This window comes from Schistocerca piceifrons, chromosome X (genome assembly GCF_021461385.2).
Source record: "Schistocerca piceifrons isolate TAMUIC-IGC-003096 chromosome X, iqSchPice1.1, whole genome shotgun sequence".
Classification (NCBI taxonomy): Eukaryota; Metazoa; Arthropoda; class Insecta; order Orthoptera; family Acrididae; genus Schistocerca; species Schistocerca piceifrons.
In genome coordinates this window covers 878,379,277-878,394,157 of record NC_060149.1, presented here as the reverse complement: position 1 = coordinate 878,394,157, position 14,881 = coordinate 878,379,277, and the positions used below count along the sequence as shown (strand labels likewise).

The 14,881-nt window shown below is 37.2% G+C and overlaps 1 protein-coding gene across 1 annotated transcript in view; it reads left to right on the top strand.

The window, feature by feature from the left end:
* The window catches only part of LOC124723037 (2-oxoisovalerate dehydrogenase subunit alpha, mitochondrial), a 168,380-nt gene extending 154,501 nt beyond the window's left edge, over positions 1 to 13,879 (top strand). Inside the window, exons 8-9 of the mRNA XM_047248212.1 lie at positions 3,088 to 3,182; positions 13,402 to 13,879. Coding sequence (XP_047104168.1) covers positions 3,088 to 3,182; positions 13,402 to 13,483 — 177 coding nt within the window. The 3' untranslated portion in view covers positions 13,484 to 13,879. The remainder of the gene's footprint in view (positions 1 to 3,087; positions 3,183 to 13,401) is intronic.
* Positions 13,880 to 14,881: the final 1,002 nt, after the last annotated feature.

Below are 14,881 nucleotides of genomic sequence, written 5' to 3'. Positions count from 1 at the left end.
TTGACATTTTAGTAATATTAGTTTAGATTAATGATGGCATTGATAACCAGTCTAGTAAACTGCAGACAGAATCCTTAAAGTGGACAAAACACATTAACTTTGCAATATTCAGTATTAAACAGAAACTATTTTCCTGATGTTCTGCAAAATGTCATTTATTCAGTATCGAACTGGCTTTCAGCTTCTTAGGCCATCATTGTGTGTCAACTCATAAACTGACAGTGGCCTAAGAAGAAGAAATCTGATTCCAAATAAATAATATTTTACAGAACGCCAGAGAAGTTTTCCATGTTTACTACTGTTAGGATGTTCTACTGAGCACTGACTTAAGGTTTGTAACATTCCTTCTCCTTCTATCATTAAATTTCTAAAGGGAGTTTGTTGCCATCCAGGGGATGTGCGACATAGGCTTTCACTCTTTGATTTTAAAATTATGTTTCTGTCATTGAATGAAATGTTGCTAAAGTTGTTCCATGACATTTCACATGAACTACTGGATGCTAATAATTTGGTGCTGTGATATTTGGGAGCAGAGGCTTCTGGCCATCTTCAGGAGTATACTGGTGAGAGTACACTGAGGCCCCTGTTCAAACCATGCCAGTGCATGTGTGGAGTACACGTCGTCACTGTGCATGTGTAGCTAAAGCCCATGCATGTGTGCTGCAACTCTGTGAGATGCTGTGAACACCTTCCGTGATATTAGATTGCTGGTCTTCACATGGTAAAGTCGCAGAATGATGCTGGTTATGCAGCGCTTGAAGCTGTTCTGTAATGAGATTTTGTGCATTATCTAACTGGAGCCACCATCCCGATTGATAAGGACCTTAGACAACAATTTTTCCATTGATTCGTTGATAAGAGTCTCAGAAGTTTGAAATATAGGTCACAGTTTTTGTTTCGTTGTATTTCATCAGATGACCCATAAAATAAGAGTATTGTGTGATAGCAGATTTCCTGCCTTGGAGGAGATGAGTATGCTGTTGATGTTCCATGATGCTCTCCTGAACTGTGCACATTTTTTCCCTATTTATGATTTGCCATATTCACATAGAATCTTATAAAACCCGTGCCTTGTGCACCAGCAAGTCATCTTTGACTAATCCCAAAAGCCCTGAGATCTTTGATGGAAGATGAATAATTACTTTAACCTTATGATTTTTTAGTACTTTGACCATTTTTGAGGAAACACTTCCAATATATGAGCAGGTAGGCTATGTTAGTGAAGGCTCATACTGTTCCTTGTTGGGCCATTTGTATGTTTATAGTGCTCTGTGTATCTGCTGAGATGAATATCCATTTTCTAGGAAAATACTGTGGCAGCAAATTATTGACACCCTGCAGTTCACCCAAAATTTTGTGGAACAATCTGTATGGTGGGAAAGTTGTAAATTTCACATTACTAAAGTTAACTGAATGATCTTGTGCCTCCATACTCTTGAAATAGTTTTCATTAGTATTGTCAGTGTCATTTAGACCTATAAGATGAAGTTAAATACTTTGTATTCTGAAACCACTGATTTACCCTACTGGCCATTAAATTGCTACACCAAGAAGAAATGCAGATGATAAACGGGTATTCATTGGACAGATATATTATACTAGAACTGACACATGATTACATTTTCATGCAATTTGGGTGCATAGATCCTGAGAAATCAATACCCAGAACAACCACCTCCACCTCTGGCCGTAATAACAGCCTTGATACGCCTGGGATTGAGTCAAACAGAGCTTGGATGGCGTGTACAGGTATAGCTGCCCATGCGGCTGCAACACAGTACCACAGTTCATCAAGAGTAGTGACTGGCATATTGTGACGAGCCAGTTACTCGGCCACCATTGACCAGACGTTTTCAATTGGTGAGAGATCTGGAGAATGTGCTGGCATGGCAGCAGTCGAACATTTTCTGTATCCAGAAAGGCCCGTACAGGACCTGCAACATGTGGTCGTGCATTATCCTGCTGAACTGTAGGGTTTTGCAGGGATTGAATGAAGGGTAGAGCCACGGGTCGTAACACATCTGAAATGTAACGTCCACTGTTCAAAGTGCCGTCAATGCGAACAAGAGGTGACTGAGATGTGTAACCAGTGGCGTCTCATACCATCACGCTGGGTGACACGCCAGTATGGCGATGATGAATACACGCATCCAATGTGCATTCACTGCGATGTCGCCAAACATGGATGCGACCATCGTGACTCTGTAAACAGAACCTGGATTCATCCGAAAAAATGACGTTTCACCATTCGTGCACCCAGGTTCGTCGTTGAGTACACCATCGCAGGCTCTCCTGTCTGTGATGCAGCATCAAGGGTAACCGCAGCCATGGTCTCTGAGCTGATAATCCCTGCTGCCGCAAATATCGTCGAACTGTTCGTGCAGATAGTTGTTGTCTTGCAAACGTCCCCATCTGTTGACTCAGGGATCGAGACGTGGCTGCACGATCCGTTACAGCCATGCAGATAAGATGTCTGTCATCTCGACTTCTAGTGATACGAGGCCATTGGGATCCAGCGCGGCTTTCCGTATTACCCTCCAGAACCCACTTATTCCATGTTCTGCTGATAGTCATTGGATCTCAACCAACACGAGCAGCAATGTCGCGATACGATAAACCGCAATCGCGATATGCTACAATCTGACCTTTATCAAAGTCAGAAACGTGATGGTACGCATTTCTCCTCCTTACACGAGGCATCACAACAATGTTTCACCAGACAACACTGGTCAACTGCTGTTTGTGTATGAGAAATCGGTTGGAAACTTTCCTCATGTCAGCACGCTGTAGGTGTCGCCATCGGTGCCAACCTTGTGTGAATGCTCTGAAGAGCTAATCATGTGCATATCGCAGCATCTTCTTCCTGTATATCACAGCATCTTCTTCCTGTTGGCTAAATTTCGCATCTGTAGCACGTCATCTTCATGGTGTAGCAATTTTAATGGCCAGTAGTCAGACTTCCCATCTTAGCAGAATCATCCCATCTTCAGTTATACTTTTACAAGTGAGATGCAGAAATGGCAAGCAGATACAATCGAGCAAATTAATAATGTTTATTACTCATGTTATAATTATTTTTGTTTATAGGTTTTGTCAGCCTTTGCAAGAGCAGAAAAATTACCAAAGCCCAACTGGAAAGAAATGTTCACTGATGTTTACAGTGAAATGCCTGAACATCTGACGTAAGTTTTTGATTTTTGGGATTATAAACTACTAAATTTCTTAGCAGCTGTACATGCTATTAGCAGCAAGGAGCTGTACAGATTATGAAATATTTAAATACTTTTTTCTATTTGACTGTGTCCTTAGAGTTTTGTTCTCATTGTATTTTTGCCATTATTTTTATATCTCTCTTCATTCTAGCACGAGACATGTATGTGATCTTCATTTCATTATATCTCATACTTTTTTATCTGTCAACTTCTTCCTGGCTTGTTTCTTCTTTTCTTCACCTTACATCTGAAAATAATTGTGTTCCTCTCAAATTTCCAGTACCTTACACCATGGCACTCTGGATTATCCTTTAGAATCTGTTAAATTTATTGTAGTATTAATTTTTCATCTTTGTTTGATTTTTCTTAATTTGCCCTTTATATTTCATCAGTTGCAATTGACACAGAATGTTGCCGAAATGAAACAGAGAACATAAATGAACGAGATGAAGAACACTGTTAATTTAACATTCTTTTTGGGACTTACCGCAAAATAAATTTGTAGCTGATAGAAGGTGGTAAGACAATGGCATGTCTGTACTCACAATTTTTTTTTAATAAACCAGTAATTTCACAGATGTGAAATAAATATCTGCAATAAATATCTGCAGGTGCAATTTTGCTGTTCTTTCGTGTACTTGCTCTGGCAAATGCCATTAAAAAATTAGATATTTCCACTGGACAGATATAATAGTTTCTTCAATATCTCAGCAGATAAACATGTTAACCATCCATTGAAACATCATTAAAAAAATACACACACACACACACACACACACACACACACACACACACACACACACACACACACACAAAGACGTTTGAATATTCTTAGTACAAAAGAAACGGGTGGGTAGAGGAGAATTAAACAAGCAAATAAACCTAGTAAACATAGGTCCGGAAACCAACACTTTCCCTGATTAATTGTATTGTGTCTGAGTACATAAACACATTATAACAGAGTCCCCAAGGATCCAAACTGCATATAGGCACTTGAGGAAAAATGCATTACAAGTGTTCCACACGAGAAAAAATGCATTACAAGTGTTCCGCATGGCTACCATTCATGTGAAGGGAGGCTTCAGCACTGCACCTTATTGGTTCCTGTGCTCATTCAGAAACTACAGGTGTGTTTCAAATCTGTTGGTGACCATCCACAATGTGTTCTCAAAGTTCACTGACATATAAACAGGGCTGGAGTACACAAAGGTTTTAAATATCCCCCACTAAAAACAAAATCCAGCAAGTTCAAGTTGGGGGTCCTGGGAGACCACAGTATTGGTGAGCCCTGACCAATACACTTCGTCTCGAAGATAAATGCTACATATTCCTGAACAGCCACATAAAAGTGTGCCGGCACACCATCATGCGTGCACCACATATACACCCTTCCACCATAAGCTGGGATATAAACATTGCATTAGACATTAAGAGTGTTGTAGCATTGCCATGACTGCAGTTGTGCATATGTCATATCAGCAAAGCCATTGGTTCCCAGACATATTTTTATTAGGATTATTTGCTTGCTTCATTGTCCTCTACTCACCTCTTTCATTTGTATAGTAGTCACACACCCTGTATATTTGTAAGCTGCTCAATAGAGATTACTTTTATTTATTTATTGGTTGCTGAACTTCGCGCGTGTGTGTGTGTGTGTGTGTGTGTGTGTGTGTGTGTGTGTGTACAATATAACATCTGTCTCTGTCAATGCAAACCTAAGGCATTAGAACACAGCAGTTCCACTGCAAGCACTCTACACTTCATAGACAATGGTCATTTGTGGTCAGACAAAATTAAGGAAGGTCGAAAAGCAGGAAATAAAAATTCTCTGGAAAATATTTGGACCAGTTTCTTTTACGAAGGAATTTGGATAAGGAGTCTCTAGAGAGAGATCTGCAGACAAATGATAAGATACCTTTACAGAAAATAGGATGAAATTTTATGGAGGTATCCATGGGATGAACAAGAAGAGGTTTTGTATGACAGATCTCAGAGATAACAAAAACGAGACATAGTGGATCATTGAAACAAAACAAAGTACTAAAGACGTGGGAATCACTCAAGATACGAGCCAGGGTGGTTCAGAACAGTGATTTGTCACTGAGCACAATGCGATACCATTCATCTGCAGTCTGTGCTTCCCAGTCACAGCATAACTTCAAATGCAACTATTTGTGTTGTGTTGTTAAGGATAAACTTTGTGTGGGATGGTAATTCCCTAGTCTGGCTGCTGACAGTCTCTGACCAATGGTGTGGGCAGACTTATGTGAGATGGCAAGTGTAGGTGCGAAGGGGTGACAATATGCTTGGCTCACTATATGGTGATCCAACCTTGTGGTGGGCAGGTGGGTCCATCAGAACCTCATCAGTGAGTGCGTCTGCAGTCCGTCGGATCATTGTTGCCTCTGAAAGCCCCGCAGATTTGGATATTGCACAGTTCGATTAGACAGCCAAATGGAGACCCCAAATGAGGCCTGTTTCAAATTCTGTTGGGTGATTATAACGTTGTCTAAAATGAGTATATGGCACCTCTTTGTCCGCCATAGTGATTACTCAACATCTGAAATTGTTAATGGCCCTTCTGTACCATACCAGACCTGGTAACAGCACCAAATATGAACAACACTGATGCACTCTGCTGGCCGATCTACCTGTCGCAGTGTGTTGCAACTCTAATCATTTACATACCCACTAATGGTGTTAATCATTTAGATACTCGCTAATGGTGTGTCCTTGTATGAAGTTACATTGACATCTGATCATGCCTTCCGGGTGCTTGACTTTCTTTGTCAAAAAGGTAAAGTCTGTGTCACGGTCACTGACCTGGCTGTCGGCAGAGTACAGTTTTCCATTGCTGTAGCACTGATGGGGGTGACCCAATTGTCCCAGCTCCATTTTACTTCCAGGAAAGATCCCCAGTACTCATTGGACAGCATGCGGAGGGGCTCTAGAACCATCGTGGAGGGACTGGGATAAGAAATAATCCCCACTACTAACCAGGACTGAACCCGCAACCTCCAGGGCTTCTAATACATCGTAATCTTTCTATCATGTGAAAGTGCAAATAAAATAGTTCAGAGCACTTTGACGTCAAACTCTGGACCTACAGTTTCGTATAATGTGTAGGCACATATATCTTTGTTTTAAAAAAATCTGTTGCAAGTGACCAAGCGAAGAATAACTGACACAACTGCTTGAAACTACCTTATTTGATATATTCATGTACAATCTATTTAAGTGAGATTGTGGTTTGTTAGATATTAAACATCATCAATCACAGCAAATGTTTTATACACACACACACACACACACACACACACACACACACACACACACACACAAAAATAAATATTTATATACTGAGCATTTTTTAGTTGAGTATGACAACTATACTGACTGAAAAATTTCCTAGCAGAGCAAAGCTATAGAATATCTACATATATATTCCGAAAGCACACCATAGGGTGTGTGTGGCACAAAGTACTTTGTGTACCACTGCCACTTCCCCCTCTTCCTGTTCCAGGCACGCATGGTTCGCAGGAAGGTTGATCGTTGACAAGCCTCTGTGTGGGCTCAAATCTGTCTTATTTTATAATGAGTCTTTTTGCGAGATATACATAGGAGGAAGCAGTATACTGGTTAAGTCTTCTATGAATTTACACATGGTGCAGAACACTTGCAATGTCTACCACTGCTGTTGGCTGAGCATCTCCATGACACTTTCACACTTACTAAATGAACGTGTAATGAGATGTGCTGCTTTTATTTATATCTTCTGTATCAGTCCTATCTGGTACAGATCACATACTGATAAGCAGTATGCAGGAACTGGTCCAACAAATGTTTTGCAGCGTACATCTTTTGTATGCAGTTAATTTCATGTGGTCATTCTACTTCAGATCACTCTGTACACATACTCCTAGATATTTTATAGATGTAACTGCTTGTAGCGATTGTTCTGGAATTTTAATAAAGGGTCTTCACTGTACATCAGAAGACTCTCTCCATTCAGGATGATGTGCTGTGTTCTGTTTGCAAGACACTTTGTCAATCCAATCACACAGTTGGTCTGATATTCTGTACGCTCATATTTTTTCATTAGACGGCAGTGTGAGACTGTTTGAATGTCTTCTGGAAGTCGAACACGGCATGTACCTGGGTGCATGTATCTATTGCTTCTGGGTGCTGTGGACAGAAAGAACGAGTTGGATTTCACATAATCATTGTTTTTGGGACCCGTGTTGGTTCCTATAGAGGAGATTTTCAGTGTCCAGAAATTTCATAATACACTAGTGTAAAAAATGTGCCAAAATTCTACAGCAGACTGATGTCACAGACATATGCCTATAAATTTGGCAGGTGAAGATAATTTTTCCTTTTGGGGCCAGACTAGTACTGATTCAGAATAGATGTAGTATCTTGTAGTTCTGTTTCCACAAGATCATGTCCAAACATGTATGGCTGTTTCTGAGCTGAAAAATAAAGCTCTTGGCAATACTGGTAGTACACTTGCTCAATAGAAGGACCAACGTGTAGCACTTTTGATTAGATCCGTGCCATTAACAGAGCACAAGTTCAAAATTGATACTATGTTACATTCTATGAAGAATGTTGTGTCGCAAAAAGTTCAGGAGTGAAAAGTGTGGCATTGTTAACGTGAGTTGTTAAAGGTGGTCACAACCATGTAATGTACCAGAATTTGTGGATTAGCACTCAGTTGGTAGGATGGAACTGGCCACTTGAGTGTGCTAATGTAGAATTTCACTAATGTGGACTCAGTTAATAAAAGGAGAGCTTGGAAATGTTGTATATGTAATTGTCGGTAGAGATGATTATTAACTCTTCCACAGAGGACACAAAAATATGGGGTACAATATGTAGTGAGCCTTACAAACAGCAATAAGATGTTGCATAACAATCCAAGCTGTCAGCATTCATTTGCTGTTGATGGTAGCCTGTCTGCCCAGAGGTCCACTATGAGAGTTAACAATACCAGTATCAGATCCAGTGTCCAAAAAAGATGGGCTGAGGAACATTCTGGATGAGAAATGTTTTATTTCCTGGTCAGTCAGAGTTGAGTGACAGATTTGACAACCAGTTTGTCTATATTTGGAGAGAGCATAGCCAAGGAAACAACTCCACATTTGTGCATAATGCTGGGCTGCTGATGTGGATGAAGTCAACTGTGGTATATGTAAAGACATCTGTGTCATTATAAATGATTCTTTAATGGCTTCAAAGTATTACCATGTGCTGATGAAGGTTTTTGTGAATGACAGCACTATTCCGTATAATTCAGTTAACTGGATGTATTTCGAAGAGTAAAATGGCTTGTTCAAATTCTGTGATTAGGATACTTCCTTGACTTTAACCATTTTGAAACTAGCTGGGTTTCATTTTGAAGGCAGGTTGCAGATAGATCATTACCTTCAACAAATGTTTCAGTGCTGGAAATTAATGTTATTGTAGGCTGCTAAATTTTCTGTTGTAAATTTTCCTGAATTCAACAAAATCAATTACAACACAGTTGCAAAGCAATCTTGGCAATTCATGGTGACCATACACTGTATTAGCTATTTCACAGATGCAAAATTATCATGTGTCATCAGTCGTATATACATTTATTAAAAAAATACCTCCAGCAATGCACACAAGAATTTTATGATGTATCAGAAATGGTTTCATTCCATAAATGTATTTGGTATGTATCAAATGTTTTACTTTATATTTTTTGTGTATTAGTATATCTTGTCTGATTCTCTGTTTAACAACTTTAAATCCAGAATAATATAAATGTTTCTTATATGAGGGGGGGGGGGGGGGGGGGAGAGAGAGAGAGAGAGAGAGAGAGAGAGAGAGAGAGAGAGAGACCATGTAGTTTCTATATAAGCAATGGGTTAGAAAAACTGTGTGGAAGTCTGATACCTCTCAGATGATATGAAATTGGTGGTGGTCTTGTGGAGATGGCAGCATCTTACCCAGCAATATAGTGTAAGAAGAAGAGTTTTTTGTTAAAGAAAAAAGACTTGTTACTGAAGGGTTACAAAACAAATTTCCCTACCACTGGCATTGTCTCGTACTGTAATATGAGGGAAATACTTCAGGTATGGCAAGCATTGGGAATAAGTAAAGAAAGCACTAAAGACAACAGTATCTTGAAAAGACTAAATACTTTAAGAGTTCAGAGCAACCTGGATGTGCATAGCTCTATTTTGTTCCAAATTTTATGCACACTTTCGGGTGAACAGAGATCTTCCCCACTATTCTAAAATTTAGATGTCAAGAACCTTAAGAAACTATGTAAGTTTTGCCCATTGGAAAGAATTAACATGAACATTGCTGCAGGCATGCCTCTGTTATTCAGACATTCATGCAGTCTGCAAATGGTAAAGACTAATACTATTTTGAGAAAAAAGAAATAAAGGAAATGAAACTGAAAAGGTTCGTACCTTCTGTTGTGGTAAGGATGTGTTTAAAACAGTGAACTCACTAAATTTCATTTGCTTCTTTATCTATGAGATTAGTTACAGAGTTCATGATCTAAACACTAATTGGCTAGTTTGCTTAATGTTCCATGGATCATTTGCACAATAAATCATAATGATGTGGTATGAATCATTTTACTTACACATTGCAAATTAATTTTTAAATATGGCTACATGCTGAACATTTATAAATTCACACACACACACACACACACACACACACACACACACACACAGAGAGAGAGAGAGAGAGAGAGAGAGAGAGAGAGAGAGGTAGAGAGGTGCGTTGATTAGGAATTCCTACCCATCACCTTTTACCCATTATTGTAATAGAAATTCTTCTAGGAATAGGAAAAGTTGTCAAAGAGAAACTTTTTTAGTTTGTTTCCAAATTTCATTTTGCTATCTGTCAGGCAGTTTATATCCCCAGGTAAATTACCCAAAAATTTTGTTCCAGCATTGTACACCCCTTTTTGTGCACCTTAGTGTAGAGTAATGAATATCGTTTCTCCTTCTGATATTATAGTTATGTACATCATTGTTCTCTTTGAACTGCAGTGGATTATTTACAACAAACTTCATGGGGGAATAAATATACAGCGAAGTAGTCAGAATGCCCAACTTCTTAAACAGATATCTATAACATGATCATGGTTGTGCACCACATCCTTACAGCACGTTTTTGAGCAATGAAGACTTTCTTTCTTAAAGATGGGTTTCCCAAAAGCATTGTTCCATATGACATTACTGAATGTAAATATGCAAAATATGTCAACTTACTGATTTGTTCCTCCCTAAGATTTGCAATGATTTTAAGTGCAAATGTGGATGAACTAATTTATGTTAGGAGTTCCAAAATGTGCTTTTTCCAGTTTAAATTCTCATCAATATGGACACCTAAGAATTTTAGTTTCCACCCCGTTTATTATTTCCTAGTCATGTGTTACACTTGTCATTGGTTTAGCACACCTAACTGTACAAAACTGAGTATGATGCATACTTTTAAAATTGAAGGTGAGACCATTCACAGAAAACCAGTCAATGATACTTTTAAAAAAATTGTTTACCATTTCTTCTATGTCCATATGCATCCATGGACTGGATTGATTAGAAGACTAGTGTCATCTGATAAAAGAAATAATTCTGCTTGTTGTATATTAGATGGAACCCTATACATGACTTCTCCTGAGGCAGAATAATGTTCCTGGACTAGATTGAATTACTAACAAGGACAGGCCCTCAGCAGTGGTACCGACTTTTTAAAATGTCCTATACGGTGATGTAGGTTAAGGTCCTATACATCACACCCTGAAGCCACTCATCTTGGTGGTCCCCTCATTTGTGAGTAATTGGAAAAAAAAAATTTGAAATTTTGTGTGATGTTCCACAGCTGTGAAAAGGTTATATTTATCAGATTGATTGCACAGCATAATGGTTAAGTTTCTGGCCTCCCATGCAAAAGATTGTCAGTTTGAAGTTCATCAGGTTTATTTTTAAATCTTTATCATACTGACTTTGGTCATTATTCTTGTTCATTAAATTGAATCAGATGTAACTTTGTACTTCTGTTCCTTTGTCACTTCATTTTAATAACCACGTTAGCTTTTTTAGTTGCTCTCATTTTTTGTTCCTATCATTCCTTTTCCACTTCGAATCTTTGTTCATGCGAATTTAATTGTTTTGTATTTACCTATCGTAATATTTAAACATTTGAAACTGCTGATTTATTATTCAAAAAACAAAGACAAAATAATCTATTTATATTGACTCTGCAGTGGTGTCAAAAATATATTTTTCCTTACAATATGTAATTTTTGTGGATGGTAACCATCAAACGAACATTAAAAACATAAATTTTTATTGCACTATGAATAAAGTAATGCAGATGAAGATTCAATTGAAATAAGGGATTATAAACAAAACCAAATTCAAGCAAAGTGAGAAATGGAAAGAAATGAATGGACAAAAATACAGGGTGATAAAATAGAAATTAAGTCGGCATTAATACATAAAAATAGTTAGAATTACACGAACAAAGAGTCCAAGAGGAAAAAAAGTTAGGAATAAAAATTAGAGCAATTGAAAAAGTTAATACAGTAATTAAAATTGGTGTGACAGAGCTATAGAAATAAAATAATTACATTGAACCAAATTAACTAAATAAAAATAATGACCAAAATTATTTCAATAAAGTTCTAAAAATAAAAATTTAGAAAGCACTCAATGCATTTTGAACTGACAATCTTTTGCATTGGGTGGAGGGGGGGGGGGGGGGGGGGCAACCAGTTTGCTACATATAAATTTTCCTTAGCTGTAGAACATCATGTGAAATTCAAAAATTTTTTTTTGATTACTCAGAAATGAGGACCCACCAGGGTGAATGGCTGCAGGGTGTGATCCCTGAGACCTTAATCTACCTCACTATACAGATGATTTCAAAAAGTTGATCCCACCACTGAGAACCTCTCCTTGTAAGTACAACTTTTTACATTCCTTGGTTGGGTATGTCATCGTCCATTGGTTGGCTATACCAACAATCCCATGAAGCTTCAATTTATCTATGGTGTGAGTACAATCATGTAATTTTACAAGTCACATGAAAGGGTGTACTTTGTGAACTTCAGTGTTTCATTGCTCATCTACATCATCATCTCTCTCCCATTAGAGAGGCCAAATGAAGTGATACATTGGTTGAAATGTTGGACTTCTACTATTCAAAAGTGAAACCCAAATTCCTCTTGATCTTTCCAGTTTGATTTTTCCATGGTTTGCCTTATTTGCTTCAGGTTAATTGAGCGATTGTTTCTCGAACAGGCCACAGTCATTTCATTCCCCTCATTGCTCTCCAGGTAAGCAAGTGGTCTGTGCCTAATGAGTTTGATGGAAAGGATTTACTACAGAAGCTGACATTTTCCTGACACTCTGCTAATCCCTTTTGTCAGGTTTTTGCTACGGATACACTACAACAATGAAAAGAAAATGACAGATGATTCTCATACTGGATTGGCATTTGAATGCTTTCAGCATTTGTGAACAGGAGGTAAAGATCATACCAGAAGATGATTTACTTTTATATTTCTAGATTTAAATGAAGCGTTTTGCCCCAAATGCTCCTTCAGTAATGACCTACTGTGGAAAATTCTGTATATATTTTTAACTTCAGTTTTATCTTGTCTTGTTAAAGTAGGATAGTTATATGAAATAATGTTTGAAAAACATTAAGTTTTGAATAGGACAGTTATAGCTTAGGCAGTACATTCATTTTTTTACTGTAAAGGAAGCATTGTTGTTTAAATAATTTGTTTGGTTCTCTCCTCATACAAGACATTGTTCTGTGACAGGACACATGGGTCACATACCTGCAGAATATGTAGGTTTGATATGACAAATGTTTTATTGATTTAAGTAGCTGAAATAAGAAAAGCATAATCAGTGACTGCCATTGGTTTGTGACACAGTTGTGAAGAGATTAATTAGCACAACTGAAACCTGAATGTTCTCAGTAGTAATGAAACCACAAAGACGAAATTTAGATTAACATAAAGATTTACACAAAATTTAAAGTTGTTACGTGTTGTGTTGTTTGAATTGTTTGATTTTTTTGAATATGTAGATATTACTCAATTTACAACTACGCAAAATTATTATATTTCGGGTGTAATGTACAAATCTATTCTTTATACATAACTGATTATTTATTTCAGGAAACAGATGAAAATGATGGAAGAGCATTTGAAGAAGTATAAATCTGATTATCCTATAGACCAGTTTAAAATATTAAGTTAAATAGTTGTGGGGAATAACTGAAATTAGTGACTGAGAATTTCGTTCTCAAATGACTGGACTAAAATAGAAAGGCTGCAGAAACCAAAAAGTGTTTTTACTTCTGGTAATAAAAATAAAGCATTATTCATAAGCATATGAATGATATGACCAAAATATGATGTTTACAAAAAATATTAAATTACTGTGAAACTAAATACTATTGACATTAGCAGCATTTATGCTGCTTTGTGGTGACATAAAATATCATCCAATGTCCAGTGCGTTAAAGGATCACCATTTTATATTACTACATTCCTTGACATTTTGACATTAAAATGTTAATTTTTACTGAAGAAATGTTTTTAGAATGCTTTAAATTGTAATAAATCAGTTTGTATAATCTCAGGGTTCTTCTGCATATTTTTGTATGTATATGGTTGTACAAAGAAAAAATTTGTACAATTTATAAATAAAAGTTTTTATTTTTCTATAAGATTTGTGTTTTGAACATCTTACCATATTCAAAGCTACTCCAACAAAAACGTATTGAAATTAGTTTGAAATTGTTGTTTATGTACATATAATATATGGGTTATCTCAAAGGTTTTATAGTTAGATTACATGTGAAATAATAATAATAATAATAATTAACCAGGGACTGCCATGTATGTAATAAATCAAGGATGCAGATGGTAAATGTAACACACACACACACACACACACACACACACACACACACACACACACACGATTATTCATTTTGTGTATTTATCGGTTTACATGGGACCATGTGAGTGAAAGCAATTTGATCATTAGAATTAGTACATAGTTTACAGAACACTGATTTGAAAATTTATAAACCTAAGAATTAATAAAATGTGAAAAAAGTGTGTATGAATAAAAAATAACATATTACAGAGAAAAGTTCTCAACTACTGTGAGGGACTCCAATACATACTGAGAATAGAAACCTTTCAAGGTGAGTGATAAACCCCAAGTACCCAAACCCAACTTTTTTCAGTTCTGTTTGAAACCTATTGAAAATGAAATCTGCTTATTAGTGCACACCTTTCTGTATAATGCTTAAGGAATTGTTATCCAAGTGTATCACTTTTCCATCTTGCATTCACTGAGTGAATGTTGCAGTTTCTTCTGAGTGAGTGGGTATTGTCAGCAACAAATTCCATGATGGAATATGTGTACAAGGACAGCATAGGTAGAATTCTGAGACATCTCAACAATGGCATAAATGTAATTTGCGAAGTGACACACGGATCAGTCAGGTCACCTGTCTCTGGGTTAAGAATTTGCTTGGTGAGTGCACAGCGCTGTCCCAAAATTCAACACCTTATAGATAATGAAGTGAAAGTAAGTAAACAAGCTTGCGTGGTTCAGTGCAAGAGCAACTACTGATCATAC